Source organism: Manis pentadactyla, chromosome 10, assembly GCF_030020395.1.
Source record: "Manis pentadactyla isolate mManPen7 chromosome 10, mManPen7.hap1, whole genome shotgun sequence".
Classification (NCBI taxonomy): Eukaryota; Metazoa; Chordata; class Mammalia; order Pholidota; family Manidae; genus Manis; species Manis pentadactyla.
The window spans coordinates 35,397,188-35,418,353 of NC_080028.1; the positions used below are offsets into that span (position 1 = coordinate 35,397,188).

The 21,166-nt window shown below is 40.4% G+C and overlaps 1 protein-coding gene across 1 annotated transcript in view; it reads left to right on the top strand.

Annotated features, from left to right (window-relative positions):
- LOC130679258 (uncharacterized) overlaps window positions 1-20,485 on the top strand; it is a 70,281-nt gene extending 49,796 nt beyond the window's left edge. The window contains exons 3-4 of the mRNA XM_057487881.1: window positions 2,026-2,130; window positions 18,527-20,485. Coding sequence (XP_057343864.1) covers window positions 2,026-2,130; window positions 18,527-18,824 — 403 coding nt within the window. The 3' untranslated portion in view covers window positions 18,825-20,485. The remainder of the gene's footprint in view (window positions 1-2,025; window positions 2,131-18,526) is intronic.
- The last annotated feature ends 681 nt before the right edge of the window (window positions 20,486-21,166 follow it).

Below are 21,166 nucleotides of genomic sequence, written 5' to 3' on the forward strand. Positions count from 1 at the left end.
CTGATACAGTTCTGTGGTGAAGCCATCTTGTCTGGGAATTTTGTTCTTGGCTAGTTTTTTGCTTACCAATTCAATTTCGTTGCTGGTATTTGGTCTGTTTAGTTTTTCTGTTTCTTCCTTCGTCAGTCTTGAAAAGTTGTATTTTTCTAGAAAGTTGTCCATTTCTTCTAGGTTTTCCACCTTGTTAGCATATAGGTTTTTATAGTACTCTCAAATAATTCTTTGTATTTCTGTGGTGTCTGTAGTGATTTTTCCTTTCTCATTTCTGATTCTGTTCATGTGTGTAGATTCTGTTTCTTAGTCTTTTTGAGTTTAGTGAGGCTCTTTTTGTGTCCTAGTATGTGGTCTATTCTGGAAAATGTTCCATGTGCACTTGAGAAGAATGTGCATCCTGCTGCTTTTGGGTGTAGAGTTCTGTAGATGTCTGTTAGGTCCATCTGTACTAGTGTGTTGTTTAGTACCTCTGTGTCCTTACTTATTTTCTATCTGGTTAGTCTTCCCTTTGGAGTGAGTGGTGTGTTGAATCTCCTAAAATGAATGCATTGCATCCTATTTCCTCCTTTAATTCTGTTAGTATTTGTTTCACATACGTGGTTGCTCATATGTTGAGTGCATGGGTATTTATAATGGTTATATCCTCTGTTTGACCCCTTTATCATTATGTAATGTTGTTCTTTGTCTCTTGTTACTTTCCTTGTTTTGAAGTCTATTTTGTCTGATGCAAGTACTGCAACACCTGCTTTTTTTTCCTATTATTTGCATGAAATATCTTTTTCCATCCCTTCACTTTTAGTTTGTGTATGTCTTTGAGTTTGAGGTGAGTCTCTTGTAGGCAGCATATGGATGGGTCTTGCTTTTTTATCCATTCTGTTACTCTGTGTCTTTTGATTTGTGCATTCAGTTCATTTACATTTAGGGTGATTATTGATAGGTATGTACTTACTGCCATTGCAGGCTTTGGATTCATGGTTACCAAAGGTTCAAGGGTAGCTTCTTTACTATCTAACCCTTTAACTTAACTTACTTGTTATACTATTATAAACACAGTCTGATGATTATTTCTCTCCCTTCTTATTCTTCCTCCTCTACTCTTTATATGTTAGGGTTTTTATTCTGTATTCTTTTGTGTTTCCTTTAACTGATTTTGTGGATAGCTGATTTTATTTTGCATTTAGTTAGTGTTTGGTTGGTCTACTTTCTTTGCTGTGGTTTTATTTTCTCTGGTGACATCTGTTTACCCTTAGGAGCACTTCCATCTAGAGCAATCTCTTTAAAATACACTGTAGGAGATGGTTTATAGGAGGTAAATTCCCTCATGTTTTGCTTACCTGGGGATTTTTTAATCCCTCCTTCAAATTTAAATGATAATCTTGCTAGACACAGTATTCATGGTTCAAGGCCCTTCAGTTTCATTGCATTGAATACATCATGGCATTCTCTTCTGGCCTGTAAGGTTTCTGCTGAGAGGTCTGATGATATAGCCTGATGGGTTTTCCTTTGTAGCTGATCTGTTTTCTCTCAGGGTGCTTTTAATAGGTTGTCCTTGTCTTTGATCTTTGCCATTTTAATTACTTTATGTATTGGTGTTATCCTCCTTGGGTCACTTGTGTTGGGAGATCTGTGGACCTCTGTGATCTGAGAGACTATTTCCTTCCCCAGATTGGGGAAGTTTTCAGCAATAATTTCTTCCGAGACATTTTTGTCCCCTTTTCTCTCTCTTCTTCTGGTACCCCTATAATGCAAATATTGTTCTGTTTGGATTGGATTGGTCACACAGTTCTCTTACTTTAATTCTTTCATTCCTAGAGATCCTTTTATCTCTCTCTGCCTCAGCTTCTCTGTGTTCATGTTCTCTGATTTCTATTCTGTTTACAGTCTCGTGCACCTCATCCAGTCTGCTCTTAAATCCTTCCATTGTTTTTTTCATTTCTGTTATCTCCCTCCGGAATTCATCCCTTAGCTCTTGCATATTTCTCTGTAGGTCCATCAGCATGCTAATGACTTTTATTTTGAATTCTTTTTCAGGAAGATTGGTAATTTCATTCTCACCAGGCCCTCTCTGTGGTGTTTGAGGGATTTTGGACCGAACAAGGTTCTTCTGCCTTTTCATGGCGCTGGAAGTGATTGCTGGTGAGTGGGGCATGTGTCAGCTGGGAGAACAAAAGTCCCTTCCTGCTTCCCCTTATATTCTTTATTTATATTTTTAATTTAGGGTTTTTAAAAATTAGGATTGTAAATACAGGTATGCCAGCAAAGGCAGCTTTATATTGGCTATAAAGTCAGGCTTGACAGATGGGCTTCCTCTTTATTGCTGGCTCCCATTGTATGGCAGGGGTTTTATTTCTAAGATCTGTTCCATACCCCCGCCCCCTGCTTTCAGACCCTGAGCAAACCTAAGATGGTGCTGCTGTGCTAAGACATGCTTTGTACTACTGCAGCAGTTTTCATGCACTGAGAACCTGGTCCTTCTGTGGGGACAATTTTGGGAGATGACTGTTACCTAGAAATTTCTGTAGAAGTCTTACTCAAGGTGCAGTTGAGGTATTTCCTACTCTGTACAACTTCTCTGAGTGCCCTAGGCAGAATTAATTACTACTTCTGTGCCATGACATCTGTGAGTAATACTGTTTTATCCTAACTATGCTAGGTCAATATATCTATATTAGATATCTACATTATGTGATCTCTATCCATCTTTCTTTCTTAAACCTAGTGTTTCTCAAGGTTTGGAGAACACCCCCACATTCTGAGAGAGCTTTTGTTCCACAATAAACAATAACTAATAATTTATTAAATGGATAAATAATCCACGTGAATTGATAAAATTTCCTCTTTTCTGACAAGCACAGTTTCATTATGTCCTTCATCACCAGTGTCCACTGAAAGTTATGCCAGAAACTTTTACAAGTTTTTTGCTTACCCCTGGGAGTCACTACTATGCAGTGATTAGAGTTGTGGCCATAATGTCTGGGTTTGAAGAAACAAGCAAGTGTCTTAAAGTCTCTCTGCTTCAGTTTCTTTACCTATAAAATAGAGATAAATTACTTACAAGCCATGTAATTTTGCGAGAATTAAATTAGTGCATCTAAAGTGCTAGATCAATGCCTGGCACGTTGTTTTGTAGTGACTCTCTCTTTCATCTTTATGGGGACATTGCCTGTTATGATGATATCATTAGACCCTGATGGTAGTAGATGATGATTTTTCATATAAAATCAAAGTAAAACGACAAATCTAGCTACTATTAAAATATTTAACTTTTTGAATTCTGTGTGTGAACGTGTTCTGAAAATGATCTCTATGGACAATAACAGATTATGACATTTAGATAATAATTCAAACTGGGAGAAATAATGTCTTCAGTGTGCTCTGTAACTACTGAAATATAACATCCTTTAAATATACTGTAAGATATTAAACATTTGGAGATAGATGAAAGTCTTTTTCTCCTTAAGAAGAGTTTTATGCATCCCATTAATGAATTTGCTACTAGGCGTTAATTGTTGTCTTCTAACTGAGGAGCCTGCTTTATTGAAATCTCTCTTCAGAGACTATGTACTAAGGGAAGACAAACCTTCATTCGTTCATTCATGTCCTGGCATTGTAGGTACAAGAGAGAATAAAGCATAGTTGTTTTTCTTAAGGAAATTATCATCTCTTTATTATTTCAGTAATATTAAAATCATATGTTCTGGCAGAATGTATTCACACTCTTTGAACCAGAATTCCATTTATGGTACTTTATAAACAGAGTAAAAATATGCAGATTCATATACAAGGTATCCATTAAAATACTAATTACAAAAGCAATAAAAATGATGAATTTTGAAACATCCTTTATATTTTCCAGACTTTCCATTAGAAACATGTTATTACTTAAATAATTAAAATTTTATTTAAAAAAATATGTTCTGGTGGGTTTACATGGGAGGATGAATAGAGGGTTAGCACAGTTGTGGAATTCCATGATCCATTAAAGGAGTGAGAAAGTGCTTAGGTCCTTGTTTGAGCCCTAGTTCCACCACTTACCTGCAGTATGACTTAGGCAAGTTCATTGTTTAAAATTCTGGACAGCTCAGTTTTTTCATATCTATAAAATGGGCATACTAGAAGTAGTTAAGAAGTTTGTTGTGAGGATTAAATCAAACAGTGTAGGCAACCTAAAAAAAATAAAATGAGAAATAGCTCAGTAAATACTTAAGGCTCTTACTGTTCTTCCTTAACACTCATTCCTTCCTTAATGGTTTTTCTCCACAACCTTCTTCCAGGCAGTCTAAACCAGGAATGGTGATGTTTTGCTTGGTCTGACAACTCCCACTACCTGGTAATAGCTAGCTAGAGGTTTCTGAGTCCTTCCCCAGAGCTCTCCCAAAACCGTCACCTGTTCCCTGTCTGTGTTGGCCAGTTCTGGGGGAGGAGAAATAGCAGTGCGCATGCCTTGGGTTTGCCATCCTTGCTCTAAACCTGTCTTCATACACACATTCTCCCCCTGTTCTCTTTTGGGTTTCATGTACTTTTTGTTCTTGCACCTTATTTTGATAGGAGTCTGTTAGCTCTTTTTTTTTTTTTTTTTTTTAATGTTTTGGCTGTTGCTGTTTCATAGCATAAATTACTTCTCATAATAGGGACATAATACAGACCTAGTCTTAGGTACTTTTTCTGCATTTTCTGGGCCTCTCATGGAACACAAACAGCCAGTTTGTAAGGCTGACTTGGTCATGCCTCATTTAAAGAAGTTAGGTTTTCTGTGAACTTTGTCTTTAATCATGAAGTAGAAAGTTCCTGCTGTATGTAGTATAAGGTAACCAAATGCAGAGGAACTTTTCCATAGAGATTTTGGTGTCCTTTAGGGCATGTGGATTTTGACCAGAAAAAATTTTTTTTTGTGTTAAATGGAATAATTTTTTAATTAATGATTGGGTATAAGTTATAAATCACCAATAAATTATAATTGGTGATTAATGAAATAGCCCTTAGCACATAGGCCACAATGATCTTAATTTGTAACACATCTTGGGAGTTTCCATAGAAATGAACTTAAGGACACTATCGAAAGTTTTTACTTTTCTTAATGACTTTTTCGACATTTGTAAGTCCAGGTGTTTATAAATTATCATACATCAGAACTTTATTTGTATTAAATCTTAACAGTTGGGTTTTGAAATAATTTGCTTGGATTTGGCACTTTTTTGTTATTTTAAATCAAAGAACAAATACATGTCAATTAATTTTATTTGACTCAGTTTGAAGGGCAGCTGAAGATGTTTTAATTACATCTCTCATTTAGGAATCAGAAGATGGGTTCCTAGGGTAAATTGCTTAACTCTAAAGGCCTCCACTACTTCTGTCCTGTAACATAACTCTAATGAATGATTGTCATGAACCTTAAAATTCTGTGCCCTCCCACCCCTACACACAAATCTTGCCAAAGTTCAGATTTTTCTCTACTGAATTTTTAATGTTAGTTATATATTAGGAACCCACATACATTTCCAAAGCTTGATTCTTTTTTCTAAATTAAATCTGAAAGACTATCACTTAAAAAAAAAACTGTATTTGATTTTGCTTAGATTGTTCTTTTGTTGATTAAAACATAGTTTCAACTCTATATGGTAACTGGCTCCTGCGATTAAAAAAAAAAAAACGGGCCCCCAGTTTCACCCCACAAACCTTCTATCATATTTATATTGACAAGTAATAAAATGAACAGGATTAAGCTCTAACACTCTGTAAAGTGGAAAAAAGCATTGCTGAACTATAAAGTAGTCCTGCAGAGAAATCTGTTAGAGAAAGAGAAGGTCTTTTACATACAGAAAAATCTGTCAGTCAGGCACTGGTATGCTCTGTATTGTTTTAACTGGAATTAAATAGTTTTACTTTATAGATATTTTACTGAGTTATTTGTTAAAAGAGTATTTAAGGCCTTTTAATAATACTTTTTAAAGTTTTGGACCTCAAAATGACCCTTAGGAGGCGGAAGGAGCTCCTGTTTACAGAACCTCAAATGAACAGCTCTGGCTGGGAAGAAAGCTGTTGGGAATAGATAGATGGTGGTTGCAGCATGTTAGAATAATGTCTCTTATCACAGTGATGGTTACTCCTTGCATATAGGTATTTTCTTTCTGAGTATCTGTACTTGAAAGCCAGTTTACATGTAAGGGAGACAGGTTGACAAGGAGAGGAGAGGAGACCTAGGGTGGCCAAGACAGGCAGGCATGGAGGGAGAAACATTGCTCATCTCTCACATACACCCTCTCTCTCTGTCTCTCTCTCTTTCACTCACACACACGCAACATGCATAGGGAGAGACAGAGACAGACAAATACATATAGAAGGAATGGGTGACACACACACGTTATCCTACAAGTAGCATTCTTTATTTTTGTTTGTTATTGGTGAAATGAAATGAAATCCCCCCTCTGCTTTAGGAAGGTCATTGAGGTTTTTTTGTTTTTTTGTTTGATTCAATGCTTTCATTAGGCAAATAGAGGCTTAAAACTCTATATTGTTTTGCATTTTAAATTGACTTAGGTACTTGAAAGCTAAAAAATGTGATATCTTAGAGTAATAAATAGGAGCTGTTATTTAACTTGGGATGTATCCAACTTGGTTTGGGGGAAAAATCATGAAGACACTTCCCATAGTTACCATGATGTCAACCAAGCTAGAGGATTTCTTCATAAACCACAACTCTTGTTAATTATTCCTTTAGTACAAGTCTGTCTCGCAAATTTTTCAGTGCTACCAAAATAACACTTCGTTAATGTTATTTTATTCACTTCTTCCTTTCTGAAAGTGGGTAGATCAAGTGACCTTCAACACTCATACTCTTGTAGACAGTTTAAATGTTGATTAGGTGCTAGGAGAACTTGATGTAAGGTAAATGTCCGTGAAATTAAAAATGTTTTTGTTCTCTCTGAGTTTAACAGTTTTAACATTGAGTATACTATGCTTTTTGTCCTTAGCCCATCTGATCTTTCTTAGGAAATAAATTTTAATTTGAGAACTCTGATTTCTCGGTGAATTTTTTGTTTTTGGCCCAATGCAGACTTGTATACAAAGGATTTTTGTCTAAGTGCAAGTGATGTTACTTACTCTGCTGTTCTACCTTACTTTGAGATTTGTGCCTTTTTTTATGAACTGTTTCAGTGGACCACCAGTCCTCAAATGGGAAATAGTCCTTTTATTAAGCTCCCAGGTTGAAAACAGGATGTTGGCATATACACAGTTTCTTATCTTTGGGGACATTAGCTAATGGTGAATTTAATTAGTCTCCTATATAAGAAATGCCATCCTGGGTCAGAGCAGTGATCCATCCATCCCAGACTGTCCTAAAGAACTGCTCCAAGGATACAGGTTACTATTGGAATTCAGTCATTCCTATAGGACACACGGGCCATTTTTTATTTCCCGTAACAGTATTCAGAATTCATGCATTCATTTAAACTTGTTAGCATGCAGTCTGTTCTGATTACATGTATTATATATGTATTAAGCTAAAATAACTACATTTGTTGGAATGGGTGATTCTAGGGGAAAACACCATTTATAATATGAACTTCAGTTTTTTCCTTGCTCATAAGCTGCTTCAGTTTTCTTCACCTGTAAAATGTAAAATGATTGCACAGGTTTCCTCCCTCCCCCCACTCTCAAAATCTTTTCTGTTATTTCTGGTATGGCCAATTTATGATGTTTGTCTTCCTCACCCTCATTCCTAGCATTTTTTTACCCTAAATGCCACTTAAATATAGAATGTTAAGCAAGCTCTTTTTGTATCATGAAGGAAGTGTAAGTTATAGAGGGTCATGAATTCTTTTGATTTGCATGACGGCTGTACTTAAAAGTTTTGTGGATTTTAGGAGAAACAGTTTTTCATAGCCAGGGGTCAGAGAAAATAGGTATAACTTACATTGTGTGCTTTGAGATATGCATTTATTGAAGACCCTTTTATGAGACATGAATTCTACTTTTTAACTTGCTGGAAACTGGTTGAAGACATTGGTCATTCCTTCTTTCTTTGTATAGTGTCCACCATGAGGAATTATCTTAGAGTTTGGTTGTGGGAAGAAACATCTATTACTTGCTGAAAATAATTATACCCTACCATAACCACTAAAGAAGGAATAGTGTTCTCCCCCTAGCTGATAAAAGGAATTTAGGGAAAAAATTGTAACTCTTCTTGGTTGGCTTGCATATTTGAAGTTATGGATTATCCCCTAGAAAACAAAGAGGCTTCAGTGAGTTTTATGAAAATTGTTTCCATTCTTGAGGAAGTTAATGGAATTGGGTGACAGTCTCTAGGGCACATACATATGATGACAGCATCTTCAAGAAGAGGCTATCAAATACTGGAGTTCTGTTACTCAAGTAACAGCTCCTTGGAATACTAGCAAAGGTAAACCTGCTTTAATACCAAGCCACTCTCTGTAGTGAATATTTTATTGTGTGTTGTATTACAATTCATGAAGAGCAATAAAGCCACAGACACTGTAATAATTTAGATTTGTATGTATCTCCATTATGTAAAATGTTGAAGATATACAAGAAACTGAACTCTGAACTCCAGAGCCCTGGAAAATATTTACTTGAAAAAATAACAGTTATTCATGCTATGTATGAGTGTATGCAACAGGAAGAAAGGGCAGAGAGAGAAAAAACTACTAAAATTTAGGGAGATTCTGTGTATGATCGTTTTTAAAAAACAAAAAGACTCTGTGCTCCGCACTCTCATTTGTTAAACACAAAACAAAATAGTAATTGCCGTTGATGATGCCCCAAACATTAATTTCAAAAGCAGACCATCCATTGTCTTTATTTAATCTTAAGGATAAGTCTGCACACAGTATTTTGTTGTCAAGAAAAAAAAAAGCACTAAAAATCCTAAGGTTTAATTAATTTTTTTATATTAAGGTATCATTGATATACACTCTTATGAAGGTTTCATATGAAAAACATAGTGGTTACTGCATTCACCCATATTATCAAGTCCCGCCCATCGCCTATTGAGGTTAGTGTCCATCAGTGTAGTAAGATGCCACAGAGTCACTACTTGCCTTCTCTGTTCTACACTGTCTTCCCTGTGACCGCCCCCTCCACCCCCAACAATGTGTACTAATCATAATACACCTCAAACCCTTCTCCCTTCCTCCCCATGCACCCTCTCCCACCCCTCCTCTTGGTAACCGCTAGTCCCTTCTTGGAGTTTGTGAGTCTGCTGCTGTTTTGTTCCTTCAGTTCTGCTTTGTTGTTTTATTCCACAAATAAGGCAAATCATTTGGTATTTGTCTTTCTTTGCCTGGCTTATTTCACTGAGCATACTATCCCCCAGCTCCATCCATGGTATTGCAAATGGTAAGATTTGTTTCTTTTTTATGGCTGAATAGTATTCCATTGTGTATATGTACCACATCTCCTTTATACATTCATCTACTGATGGACACTTAGGTTGCTTCCATATCTTGGCTATAGTAAATAGTACTGCAATAAACATAGGGGTGCATATGTCTCTTTGAATCTGAGAACTTGTATTCTTTGTGTAAATTCCTAGGAGTGAAATTCCTGGCTCAAATGGTATTTCTGTTTTTAGTTTTCTGAGGACCCTCCATATTGCTTTCCACAATGGTTGAAGTAGCTGACATTCCCACAAGCAATGTAGGAGGGTTTCCCTTTCTCCCCATCCTTGCCAGCATTTGTTGTTCTTAGTCTTTTGGGTGTTAGCCATCCCAACTGGTGTGAGGCAATACCTCATTATGGTTTTAATATGCATTTCCCTGATAATAAGTGATGTGGAACATCTTTATGTGTATGTTGGCCATCTGAATTTTTGGAGAAGTGTCTGTTCATATCCTTTGCCCAATTTTTAATATGGTTATTTGATTTTTGGGTGTTGAGGTGTGTGAGTTCTTTTTTGTTTTTTTTCTTTTTAACAGTGTTTTTTAAAAATTATGGTATTATTGATTTATACTCTAATGAAGGTTTCACATGAAAAAACAATGTAGTTACTGCATTCACCCATGTTATCGTGGTCCCCGCATACCCCATTGCAGTCACAGCCCAACAGTATAGTAAGATGCCACAGAGTCACTATTTGCCTTCTCTGTGCTACACTGTCTTCCCCACGATCCTCCCCACACCATGTTTGCCAATCACAATACCCCTAAAACCCTTTTTGCTTGCTCCCCACCCACCCTCCCAAACCCCTCCCCTTTGGTAACTGTTAGTCCCTTCTTGGAATCTGTGAGTTTTGTTGCTGTTTTGTTCCTTCAGTTTTGCTTCGTTGTTATACTCCACAAATGAGGGAGATGATTTGGTGCTTTTCTTTCTCTGCCTGGCGTATTTCACTGAGTATAATACTCTCCAGCTCCATCCATGTTGTTGCACATGGTAGGATTTGTTTTCTTCCTTTAGCTGAATAGTATTCCATTGTGTATATGTATGACATCTTTATACATTCATCTACTGATGGACACTTAGGTTGCTTCCATATCTTGCCTATTGTAAATAGTGCTGCAATAAACATAGGGGTACATATGTCTTTTTGAATTTGAGAAGTTATATTCTTTGGGTAAATTCCTTGGAGTGGAATTCCCAGGTCAAATGGTATTTCTATTTTTAGTTTTTGAGGAACCCCCATATTGTTTTCCACAATAATTGAACTAGCTGATATTCCCACCAGCAGTGTAGGAGGGTTCCCCTTTCTCCACATCCTCGCCAGCATTTGTTGTTCTTAGTATTTGCCATGCTGGCCATCCTTACTGGTGTGAGGTGATGTCTCATTGTGGTTTTTATTTGCATTTCCCTGATAATTAGTGATGGGGAGCATCTTTTCATGTGCCTGTTAGCCATATGGTCTTCAGCAGTGCACTCTCGGGGATGACGGGACCTCTTGGGCATTAAAAAAACCCCATTTTTAACTTCAAGGACAGTTTGTAATTTGAGTATATGCATCTTCGAGGTCATATGATGACCACTTGTAACCTGGGGCCAAGTAGCCCTATTTTATTGTCCCAAGCTACGGAGAAAGGAACAGGGATGAACTCGACACATAGGGGTGTTGTGGTCATATGACATCACATAGTTTCTTTTGATGGCAGTTCCATGCAAGTCTGACTAGAAAGGAGTGGGAAAGTTGAGTCATTACTTAGCACACGGTCATAGGCATGCTGAATTTAAAATAGTGCACATGCTTTTAGCAAGTGTCATGTTCACATGCCAGAAACCATTTGGTGTCAGTTGAACAAGAACATCCATTGCATTAAGTGAATTTCGTTAAATTACATTAGATTGGATTTTACTTTGTAAGTTTGTTTTGGTTTTATTGTTTATAATGGCTGTAAACATTGGGAAGTTATACCTGGGTTATGTTGGAATATATTTAAGTAATGTTGCAATAAAAAGAAGTTGTCAATACCAAGAACATTTAATCAATTCTTCCTTTCAGTTGATCCATAGTTTTTCATACCCAAGTTCAGGAAATAATGATCCAAGGACTGAGGGCAAACTCCTTGGACCAGTACATGAGGCCCTTTGCATTTTCTCTCTCCACCCTTTAGTCTCATTCCTGCACTTTTGCCCTGTGCCTGCTCCTTCTTACTTGGCTAGAGCTCCTTGACAGCACTACCAACCTACATGAATGAAGGAATTAACATGTAATGGAAGGCAAAAAAAAAGGAAGAAGGTTATTCCATAGACCTAATGGTGAACTCCTAAGGTTAAAATAATAAGATGTCTCTTTTGAAATGCAGGCTGGGAAACATTCCAGCCTCTCCTATCTCCTCAGCCACAATTTTATTTTTGAGTAAGTCATTTACAGGCAGAAAGGGTGGGAGGAAACGAGGGACAGAAGGAGGAAAGGAGAGAAAGAAGGGGGGAGAGGGATGGGGGAGGAAGGGAAAGAGGAAGACAAGGAGAGGGAGATTGAGATTCAAAACTAACACCCCTAAGGGTCAGAGGCAGCCTGTATCCCAAGGGAAGGAATCACCTCCCCATGGTGTTTCAACTTGGAAATTCTCAGAAGATCAGAGAGATGGTCCGCTTTGCCACTGGTCCCATAGCATGTCAGCTGTTCCCCTCCCACCCCTTTTAACTTCCAAAAGAAGACTGATTCATTTAAACACACTTTTATGTGTACATTTAGTCCAGGAAGTTATTTGCTTTAAATGTTCATGCATAGGAATGTGAATTCAGATCAGCTGATGATGGGGGCAGACACCTGGCTGCAGTAGGGCATAAACAACTAGGCACACAGAACTGCACAGCTTGTGTGATCGCCAGGGCCCGTCAGTTCCAAAATTCTATGTTCATATGTTCAGATGATCAACAGCAGGGGGTCCCGGCTATAATATCATTCTCCTAAGGAGCATTTGGGTGCGCTGTGTAGCCAATGTCATCCCCTAAAACAGAACTTCCTTCTTTTCTTCTTTCCTTCCACCATTCAATAATCGCCAGGTGCCGGGGACTGTGCTGAGCCTGGCTAGTCATTGATCCTGATCAAACACAACAAAATTATAAAATAGGTTCCTCTTGTATCTGCATAAAGCTTTACAGAGAGACAATTTGGTTGTAACAAAAGAGGCTGTCTGCCTGGGTTCTTTCCCTAGAAATGTGCATTTTAATACTGCCTTTGGAGATGAGGAGACCTGGGTGTTCTCAGTTCTCTTACCTGGAGCAAGTCACTGACTTCTTATAACATTATAAAATAACTCTTATAACCTCCATAAAATGATAAAGGAAAACACCTGCTCTTTTTTTACATAAAGTACAGTGATGAGGGAGGGATAAAATAAAATGAGATGATTCATGTGAAAGCGTTGTTAACTGCATAATGTACTAAACAAAAGTCTGGGAGGGTTATGGTCCCTGGCATGTCTTTCCTGCCTCTCGTTAGAACATTGCATCCTATATAAATAAAGGTCATCATGTAAACAAGGCCTTAGCTTCATACTGTTCAACAGCTACGGTCGACACCCTCAGTCATTCTGCTGGACAAGGGTACCAGATGGAACCAGGCTGGGGCTGGCTGCCTCCAGACAGAGGCAGACACCTACCGCCGCTGGGGGGACACGTCTGGGGGATGCGCACTGTGAATGAGGGTCCATTGCTGCTTGGAATCCTGAGCTGCAGGGAGAGATAGAAAACAGCCAGATGCAAGCTGTCCATGCTTGCTGGTGTCCTCTCCCTGAGCACTTTCCCATGGACAGCAGTTGTTCAAGAGAACTGAGGGCGCTCCCAGAGATTCTCGGTTACTTTCATTACATTTCTCACTGCACGCAAATGGTGAGACAAAGCCATCTTCTGCCTTCTGGGAGCTGTATGTAAACACTGGCTTTAAATCCCAGTGATAACTTAGTTTATTAATTCTGTATTGCCTACCCTCCCCCTACAGCCTCACTGCTGCCTTCTGGTGTGTCTACCACAGGCAGAAATGCACACTGGGGAGGAAATGCTGGGAATAAAGGGCTTTTCCTGTGATGGAAATACCCACTTTGTCCCCTGTTCCCTTGCCTTTAGGAAATACACACTTCCTCTTCAAGAGAAGAGACCTACACTATTAGTACCAGGAGGCGTTTTTCCCACTGCCATCTTTAACCTCATATTCAGCTACTCACTCCTTCCTTCTTAAGTTTAGTACACAGTGGTTGAGGACCAAGATGTGCCAGGTGCTGTTCTAAGTGCTTATACTAAAGCACTGAACACAAGAGACAGGGTCCCTGCTTTTATGCAGCTTTTGTGTGGAAAGGACACAGTCAGTAAAACAAGTACATGTGTAAGACGGCTTTATATACTGAGCAAAATAGAAGGAGTGACATGATAGAGGACGGGGGTATCTGGGGAGGACTCTGAGGAGGTGCATTTCAGCTGAAACCTGAGGACAAGATTCTGCTGCAGGTGGGTGGGGGCAGCGCATTCCGCTTTAGGGAAACACCGAGGACGGTCCGAAAAGCTCCCGTCTCACTCGCTCAGAAGCCGACGATCGCTTTGCTGAAATTGAGAACAGCTAAATGTCCAGATTCCCAAGCCAGTTTTCTTCTCTCTACACCATGTCACTAATGGGTGCCCACAGATTTAAGAACATGCAAAAGGGGGACAATGGACTTGCCTGCTGATTGTCCCCCTCCTGCAGGGCTCTCTCCCGTTAAGACAATAACACAGATTGTATAGCTGGTCTCAAGGCCCTGCTTTTCCTCAGTCACCCCTATTTCTGGCTAAGCCTCTAAAACCTTTGCTGAGATCTATGCCTACAATGCTTACTGAAGCCAAAATTATTACACAGTTATTCCCCTTAACTACTACTACTATTAGAAATCTTGACCATTTATCTTCAGACACGGACCTCAATCTGGGAACTTACAATGGGCCTGATGTAATGTCCATTTAAGGAGGGATACCGGTGTATATGGGTTTGTTTTGCCCTGATGGGCTTGCTCAAGAATGCAGACTGGGAAAACTCTCTATACAAACCAGTGATACATAACAAAGAGAAGCAGGCTTCAGATAGGAAAATTATTTACTAGATGTTAAGAGCTGTCAACTGGCAATGGAACACCCCATGAGGACATTTTTATGTAAATTCCCCCAGACGGGTAAAGGAAATGGTTTTACAGGGCCCCTTTCCATTCTCTTCTCTGTTTACATGCCCATCAGCCCTGGGAGTATTTGAAACACACAGCAATCATTTTTCCCCATTATACAGTATAAGGAACAGAAGAAAATACTCTGCAACTCACATCAAACAAGGTGAGTGTTGCAAATATACAAGATTTTTAGGCCAACTCAAGAGGCTCTTTTGTCTCTTTGACAAGTAATGGCACAGGTCTTCCTGCCTCCTTGTTTAAAACCTGCCCCTGAGTCCATCCAAGGGGCTGACTTTGATCTTCCCCATGTTGTGTGCCATGCCCATCTTCATTAGGATATGCTGCTCATTTCTTCTTCATGGTAAATCTTTGCATACATCATTCATTTTCTCATACTGATGACACGTTTATTAAGCATCTACTAGGAGCCTACAGTATGTCAGGCTTGGGGATACCAGCCTATTCACCATTATGGACAAGGACACATGGCTCCAGCCCACATGAAGCTTGATACAAAGGGACGTAGACAAATAGGCCAGAATGACATGGGGTGACAAGTACTTTGATAGAATAAAACAAGAGGTATGGGGAACACAGAGGAGAGAAAGAGGAATGCTACTGAGGTAGGGCAGGCACATGGGACAAGCATCGTGATTAATTTTTCCTGCCTATGATAAAAATGCAAAGGTACAAAGAGTATAGAAAGAACAGGAGGGACTCCATCTTAAGGCTAAGATTCCATTTTAAAAACCAGGGAGTTAGGAGGTAAGATTCCTCCTATTTATAAAGATACCATATTTTATGGTAATCAACCAATAATCGACCCTATGTTAAGGCAGGGTAAGCAGTTCTAAATGATATGTCCCCACTGCTTGAGGGTAACCACTATCTTGGAGAAGAACAGGATCAATGAATTTCTTGTGTTGTTTATCTTACAGAATTTCTAGAGGACTGACTGTGGATAGTGACATAATGTCTCTTACTGGAGATACACATCATGAGACACCACGTCAAGCCTATGCCTCTAGCCCGTTATCCCATTCTTGAAAACCTTAAAAGACAAAATCCTAAGCCCTTAAGCACACCTCCTCTCTAAGGCTGCCTGCACTCCCCTTTCTTCAAGCGTGTACTTTGCCTTAAATAAAGACTTCTCACTACTCAACTTACTGTGTTTGGTCTCTGTGCTCTTCCAGTGGTAAGCATCTTTGTGACTTTGCTATTTCATTCCATTTTCTAGAATTTAAGCAGAAGTTTTCACTTGCTGTCCTACTTCAGAAAAATAGGGAAGGGCTACTGAGGTCTCTGATTTGGGCTTCAGGCTTCTGTCACCTGGGTGACTTGGACAGGACGGCAGCTGTAAGATCATGTCTTTAGTAGCCTCCCAAAAAACCTTTCTTTGTTTTGGGAAATTCTCAAAATATAAACTCACTCCATCCAATGCTCTATGGCTCCTCCAAATCCTGGGGTGGTAGGTAGGGGTTTAGTTCCCATGCTGGGCAGATTCAAGTGGACACAGATGCCAGGTGACCCTGGCTTCAGGAATTAGGAAGAGATCTGCCCTGTGCCAAGCAGGAGTTTAATCAACTTTCCTTTCCTCCCTCTGCTCTTCTGGCTCTGTACAGCCTGCATAGTCGCAGCCAAGCACTACTGCTCTTGCTTTAATGAATTCCTTCCTTGCCTACACTCATCAGACCTGTTTGAGAATTTTTTCCCAGAGTCAAGAACCCTCCACCACCCAGGTCGAGGTTTCCCCTAGAGCAGAGCGAGCGACCTCCTCAGACGCAGCTGCCTGACAACAGTACTATTCTAAGGAAGGGCAAAAAAATTTCCCCTTTCCTGCTGGTGTCATCTTCTGGGTCTGCCCATTGCCTGTCTTCTTTCTTCTGGCTCTGTCTGGCAAGCCCCTGTTCTGCATCATTTTTGCCAAACAAAGCTTCACTCCTGGCCTCCTCTGGCTACCCCTGTACCAAATGGCCAATGGTTTCCTGTTTATAGGAATGGAGGCCTACTGTCTCAGTGGGACAAGGATTTGTTTGTTGTTTCCCTTTTACTTTTAATATGTTGCTTGATGTCCCTCAGTTTGAAGATGCTTCTGTGATGTTGCAGACATAACGTTTGCCTGCTGATCTCAGCCAGAAGGTTGTCACGAAGCAGCATTCCTCGGGACGCGAAGCGTTTGCTCCCATAACTTCCCAGGAATTATGATGTCCTTGTGTTATATAGGCACCTTGTGACATATCCAGATTAAGGGCTTAGAAGAAGAGTTTTGTGGCAGTGGAGAAAATTCTGTCTTAAGATAACAACCATATATGGGAATAAAACCAGCTCCTGAGGCTTCATTAGACTTGAGCTCTAACCCAATGATACAGGGTAGAAATAACAATATTAAATCAACTATTCAAATGAGGAGATGTGCATCACTTCCAAGTCCAATAAGTGTGACCTTCAGCACTTATTTATTACACATTGGCTGACTATACTGAGTAGAAAAAATGGATTCATAAAGTCTATTAGATACTTCTGGGGAGGGGGTGAGATTTTTCAAGATGAACTGTATATATTTCTGTGCCAATGACCACAGATCTCACTGTGTGATTCTTACCCAGCCCACATCAAATGCTCTGTTCTGTTCTAGGGACCCTCTTCCTTTAACAGAACTGTTACTTTGCTAGGGTACCCATTGGATTGAGACTGTGAATTTATAAGGTTTCGGTGTTATTTCTTCCACCACACAGACATCAGAGGCAAACACCCTCTGCATCTCTGACTCAGGCCTTATCCGATAAGCAAGCACCATAGAGCTGGGTGAACAGGAATCTCAGACAAGGGCCTGAGTCATCTTAGATGAGGGCCTCAGTGGGGCAGTTCTGGGCCCCATGCTTTTCTTCCATAGCTGTGCTGACAGTGTCCTCAAAGAATCCTTGGCCTCAAAACTCCCCCACTGGTCTCTCAATTCCAGAGCTTGGAATTGTTTATTTTATATATAACCAATCCTGGGGGGGTTTTTTCTTATTACCCAGATAATATATGTTCCTTGTTGAATAGAAAATTAAAGTTAAAAGTATGAAGTTAATCAGAAATCCAACCTCTTTAGATTGTTAACATCTTGTTGATTTTTTTGGACTCTTCAGTATGCACTCTACATACATTGTATGTGTGCATGTCTGCACACATTTTAAATGTCTGCTGTACATGTTTGAGAATTTATTTTTTTCTGTTAGTTCCTTATTATAGACTTTTTAATATTATCACATGTTCTTCTATATCATTGTAATGGATGCATAATTTATTATATAGAGAGGTTTGATTAAACCACTCCATGTGGGTTATTTAGTTTCCAGTTTTTCACAAATTTAAAAACAAAAAGACCATTTCTCACAGTAAAATTTTTGCAAGGAATTTCTCAATGTTTAGCTTTAGGAGCATTTCTCTGGGTCAAAGCCAACTAGGGTGTCTTAGCCCAGCTGGGCCGCTCTAACAAGTACAATAGTCTGGGTGGCTTATAAACAACAGAAATTTATTCCTCGCAATCCTGGCGGCCAGAGTCTGAGATCGGTGTGCCAGCACGGCTGGGCTCTGGTGAGTCCTTCTGTGAGGTGCAGACTGCCAGCTTTCACTGCCTCCTCACGTGGCAGAGAGCAGTGAGCTCTCCTGTGGCTCTTCTAAGGGCGCCGACCCCACTCACGAGGCTCTGTCCTCACGACCTCAGCTAATTACTTTCCAGAGGCCTCACCTTCTAATACCACATTGTGCGGTAGGGTTTCAACATATGAATTTTGCTGGGACACAAACATTCCATCCATAATACTAGGTAACCTATGACAGGAGACAGATTCATAGAATCATAGATTCTTTTCAAGAGGAAAGTTAGTGATTCTGTTAGCTGAAATATGAATAATATTAATAAAACCTAATTCATCTTTTCTTTCTTTTTGTTTGCATCTCTATTCTAGGTTGCCCTCAGCCCATGAACAGTGCCCATCGCACTCGCGGAGGGCACACACTAGACTGCTGGCTTGGCAAGTCCTCTTGAGTCTCATCTGCATCTCCTCAGAGACAAAACCAACACTTTCCATCCTCTGGAGGACCTGTTTGGGACACTCTCAAGAGAGAAAAAGGGACAAGCCAGTGCTGGAATATTTTCTCTTTGTGTTAGTGCAGCTTTCTGCCCACAGCGCTTGCATAAGGATAGCCATACTAACCACCCCATATGCTGCCTACACATCTGGACACGCACAGCGAGCATGCTAGAGCTGGCCTGATGCATCCAGCCACTGCCTGCAAGTCTCCTGAGTTTGCTGTGCTCTCTTCTTCAACTCCCACCGCTCACTCCCACTTCCTCCCTGACTCTTACACACAGGATGGATGGGGGGGCTTCCACACGGGGGCTGCAGAACCCAAAGCCAGGATGGTGGCACAGGTGCCGGCTCTCAGCTGTCATCCTTAAAACTCCCTAACTAGCACCACTGAACTTCAAGTCTCCTTTCTCCTGGTAGCTGCTTCTGCCGGGCCTTTGCCTATCCTGGGAGGTGAGGGCTGGAGTTTTTCAGAGCAAGAGCCTGCTCCTGGAGGGCTGGAAACAATGCAAATCCTTGGCCGATTCATTGTTTCCGACCTTCTTCAAGTGGCCCCGGTCCTTGGAGAACTAAAGAGGGGTTCTCTCTCAACTATAGACTTTTGTCTGTTTCCTTCCTTTCCAGAGCAATAGCATATTATGGGATGGCCTTTCTCTTTCTTTAGGTACTGCCTTCCACCCCTACACCCCAATGTTGGAAGCAGGACCCTTAAAACCTTGCCGGAGCCTTTCACACTTTGAACACCAAAACCTGCAGGTCTGATGTGGGAGGAGTCCCCTTCCACATGGGCTCCGGCACCCTCGTGGGGCCTTGTAGTTCCTGTATGTTCTTGTCCTTCATTTCCTGTTTAGTTTTGTTAATTGAAGGAAATAAGGGGTTCCGCCTCTGGCATGTCAGCCGGAGCTCCTGCTGCAGCTTGCTCCTCAGAAGTATCTTAAGACCTGCCCTATCTATCTTTCTGTGTCTTTTTTTTCCCTACTGCTTTCTATAACAAGGTTTCCAGATTCAGTTTATAAGCAGAGGTCATTCTCCTTCCCTGGATATCTGGTTAGAAATTTGACCTGCACAGTCCTATGGCTGCTGACACCCTCCGAGGCTGGCTGGAAAATCTTCACCTTCCTGCCCCTGACAGCAGGCAGTGTTTGCCTTGAAGCCCCAAGTGATCTCAGACACCAGCTGCCTGAGGCTTTCTACCAGCCTTCTTCTGTCTACATCTGCTCCCTGCCCTTTTTCAGTGTTGTAGCATCACAGACGTATGCTCTGGCCATGACTGGAAGGTACTCGCCTGACCCCCTCCCATCCCCCCACCCACCCCAGGTGCTGGAGCAGGGCTTCTGAAATAGTGCCAACTTGGAGGAACAAGTCTCTTTGGCAAATGAGTGCCCTGCATCTCCAACTAGTGGTTCTAATGCACAAACCTAGTTAGAAAATTTTACATAAAGTCAACATAAATAATCCAGCTTGATGAATTTTCAAAAGCTGAATATTCCCAGGTAACAGGCACCCAGATCAAAAAGCATATTATCAGAAGCCCAAAGCACTTCTCATGTTCCTTTCTAGTCTCTCTAGACTTCTAGCAAAGTAGAGTCATGTTACCTTGTTATAATCTTATCTAGATAGAAATACACACTATATACTCTTTGTGTCTGACTTTTGCTCAGCATTTATGTTTGTGCAGCTTATCCATATCATGCTTGGGCTTGTAGATTATGAATTTCATGTACTGTGGAGTATTCTACCATGTGAACATACCATATTTATGAAAAATCCATTTTACTATTTTGCTCCAGTTCTTGCTTCAGATTTGGCCATTACAAACAGACTATAAACACTGTATTACCTGTGTTTTGGCATTCCTGTTGGGTCTACATAGGCGTAGAAACGCTGGGCCGTGGGATGTGCTTTTGCTATATGCTGCCGGTTTTTCAAATTGTATGAGGGTTTCTTCCTCCCCATCCTCACCACACTCACAACTTCCCGTGTTTTCATTTTAGCCACCCTGGTGGGTGTGCGGTGGTATCTTACTCTGGTTTTAGCTTGCATTTCATTAGCCTGGCTTTGTGGCAGCCTCAGGTATGAAGTTAGGACATCTAATGAGGGAAGTCACTGCAAGACTATGCCTGCTATCACTTTCAGGGGATGCAGGCTTTCCCCTTACTTTAGAAATACCTGGTTTGCAGAGGCTGGCTTAAAAATCCGGAGTCAATCAGGCAGCTCTGTTCTGAGAGAACATTTTATTGTTCACAGGCCTAGACACATCCCAAAGCAGAATGCAAGTGACAATGCTACACTCATTTGCTCATCTACAAACAACTGTAGAGTTTTATGTATGCCAGGCACTGTTCCAGATGTTAAGAAATATCAGTGCAAAATAGAGTACAAACTCTTAAGTGGCTCATACTTTAAGGTGACAAGAGACACAATAAACAAAAGGTATGTAAAATAGCTTGTCAGGCAGTGATCCATGCTCCAGAGACACGTGAAGCTAGGGAGGGGTAAGGAGGGCTGGCACAGCCT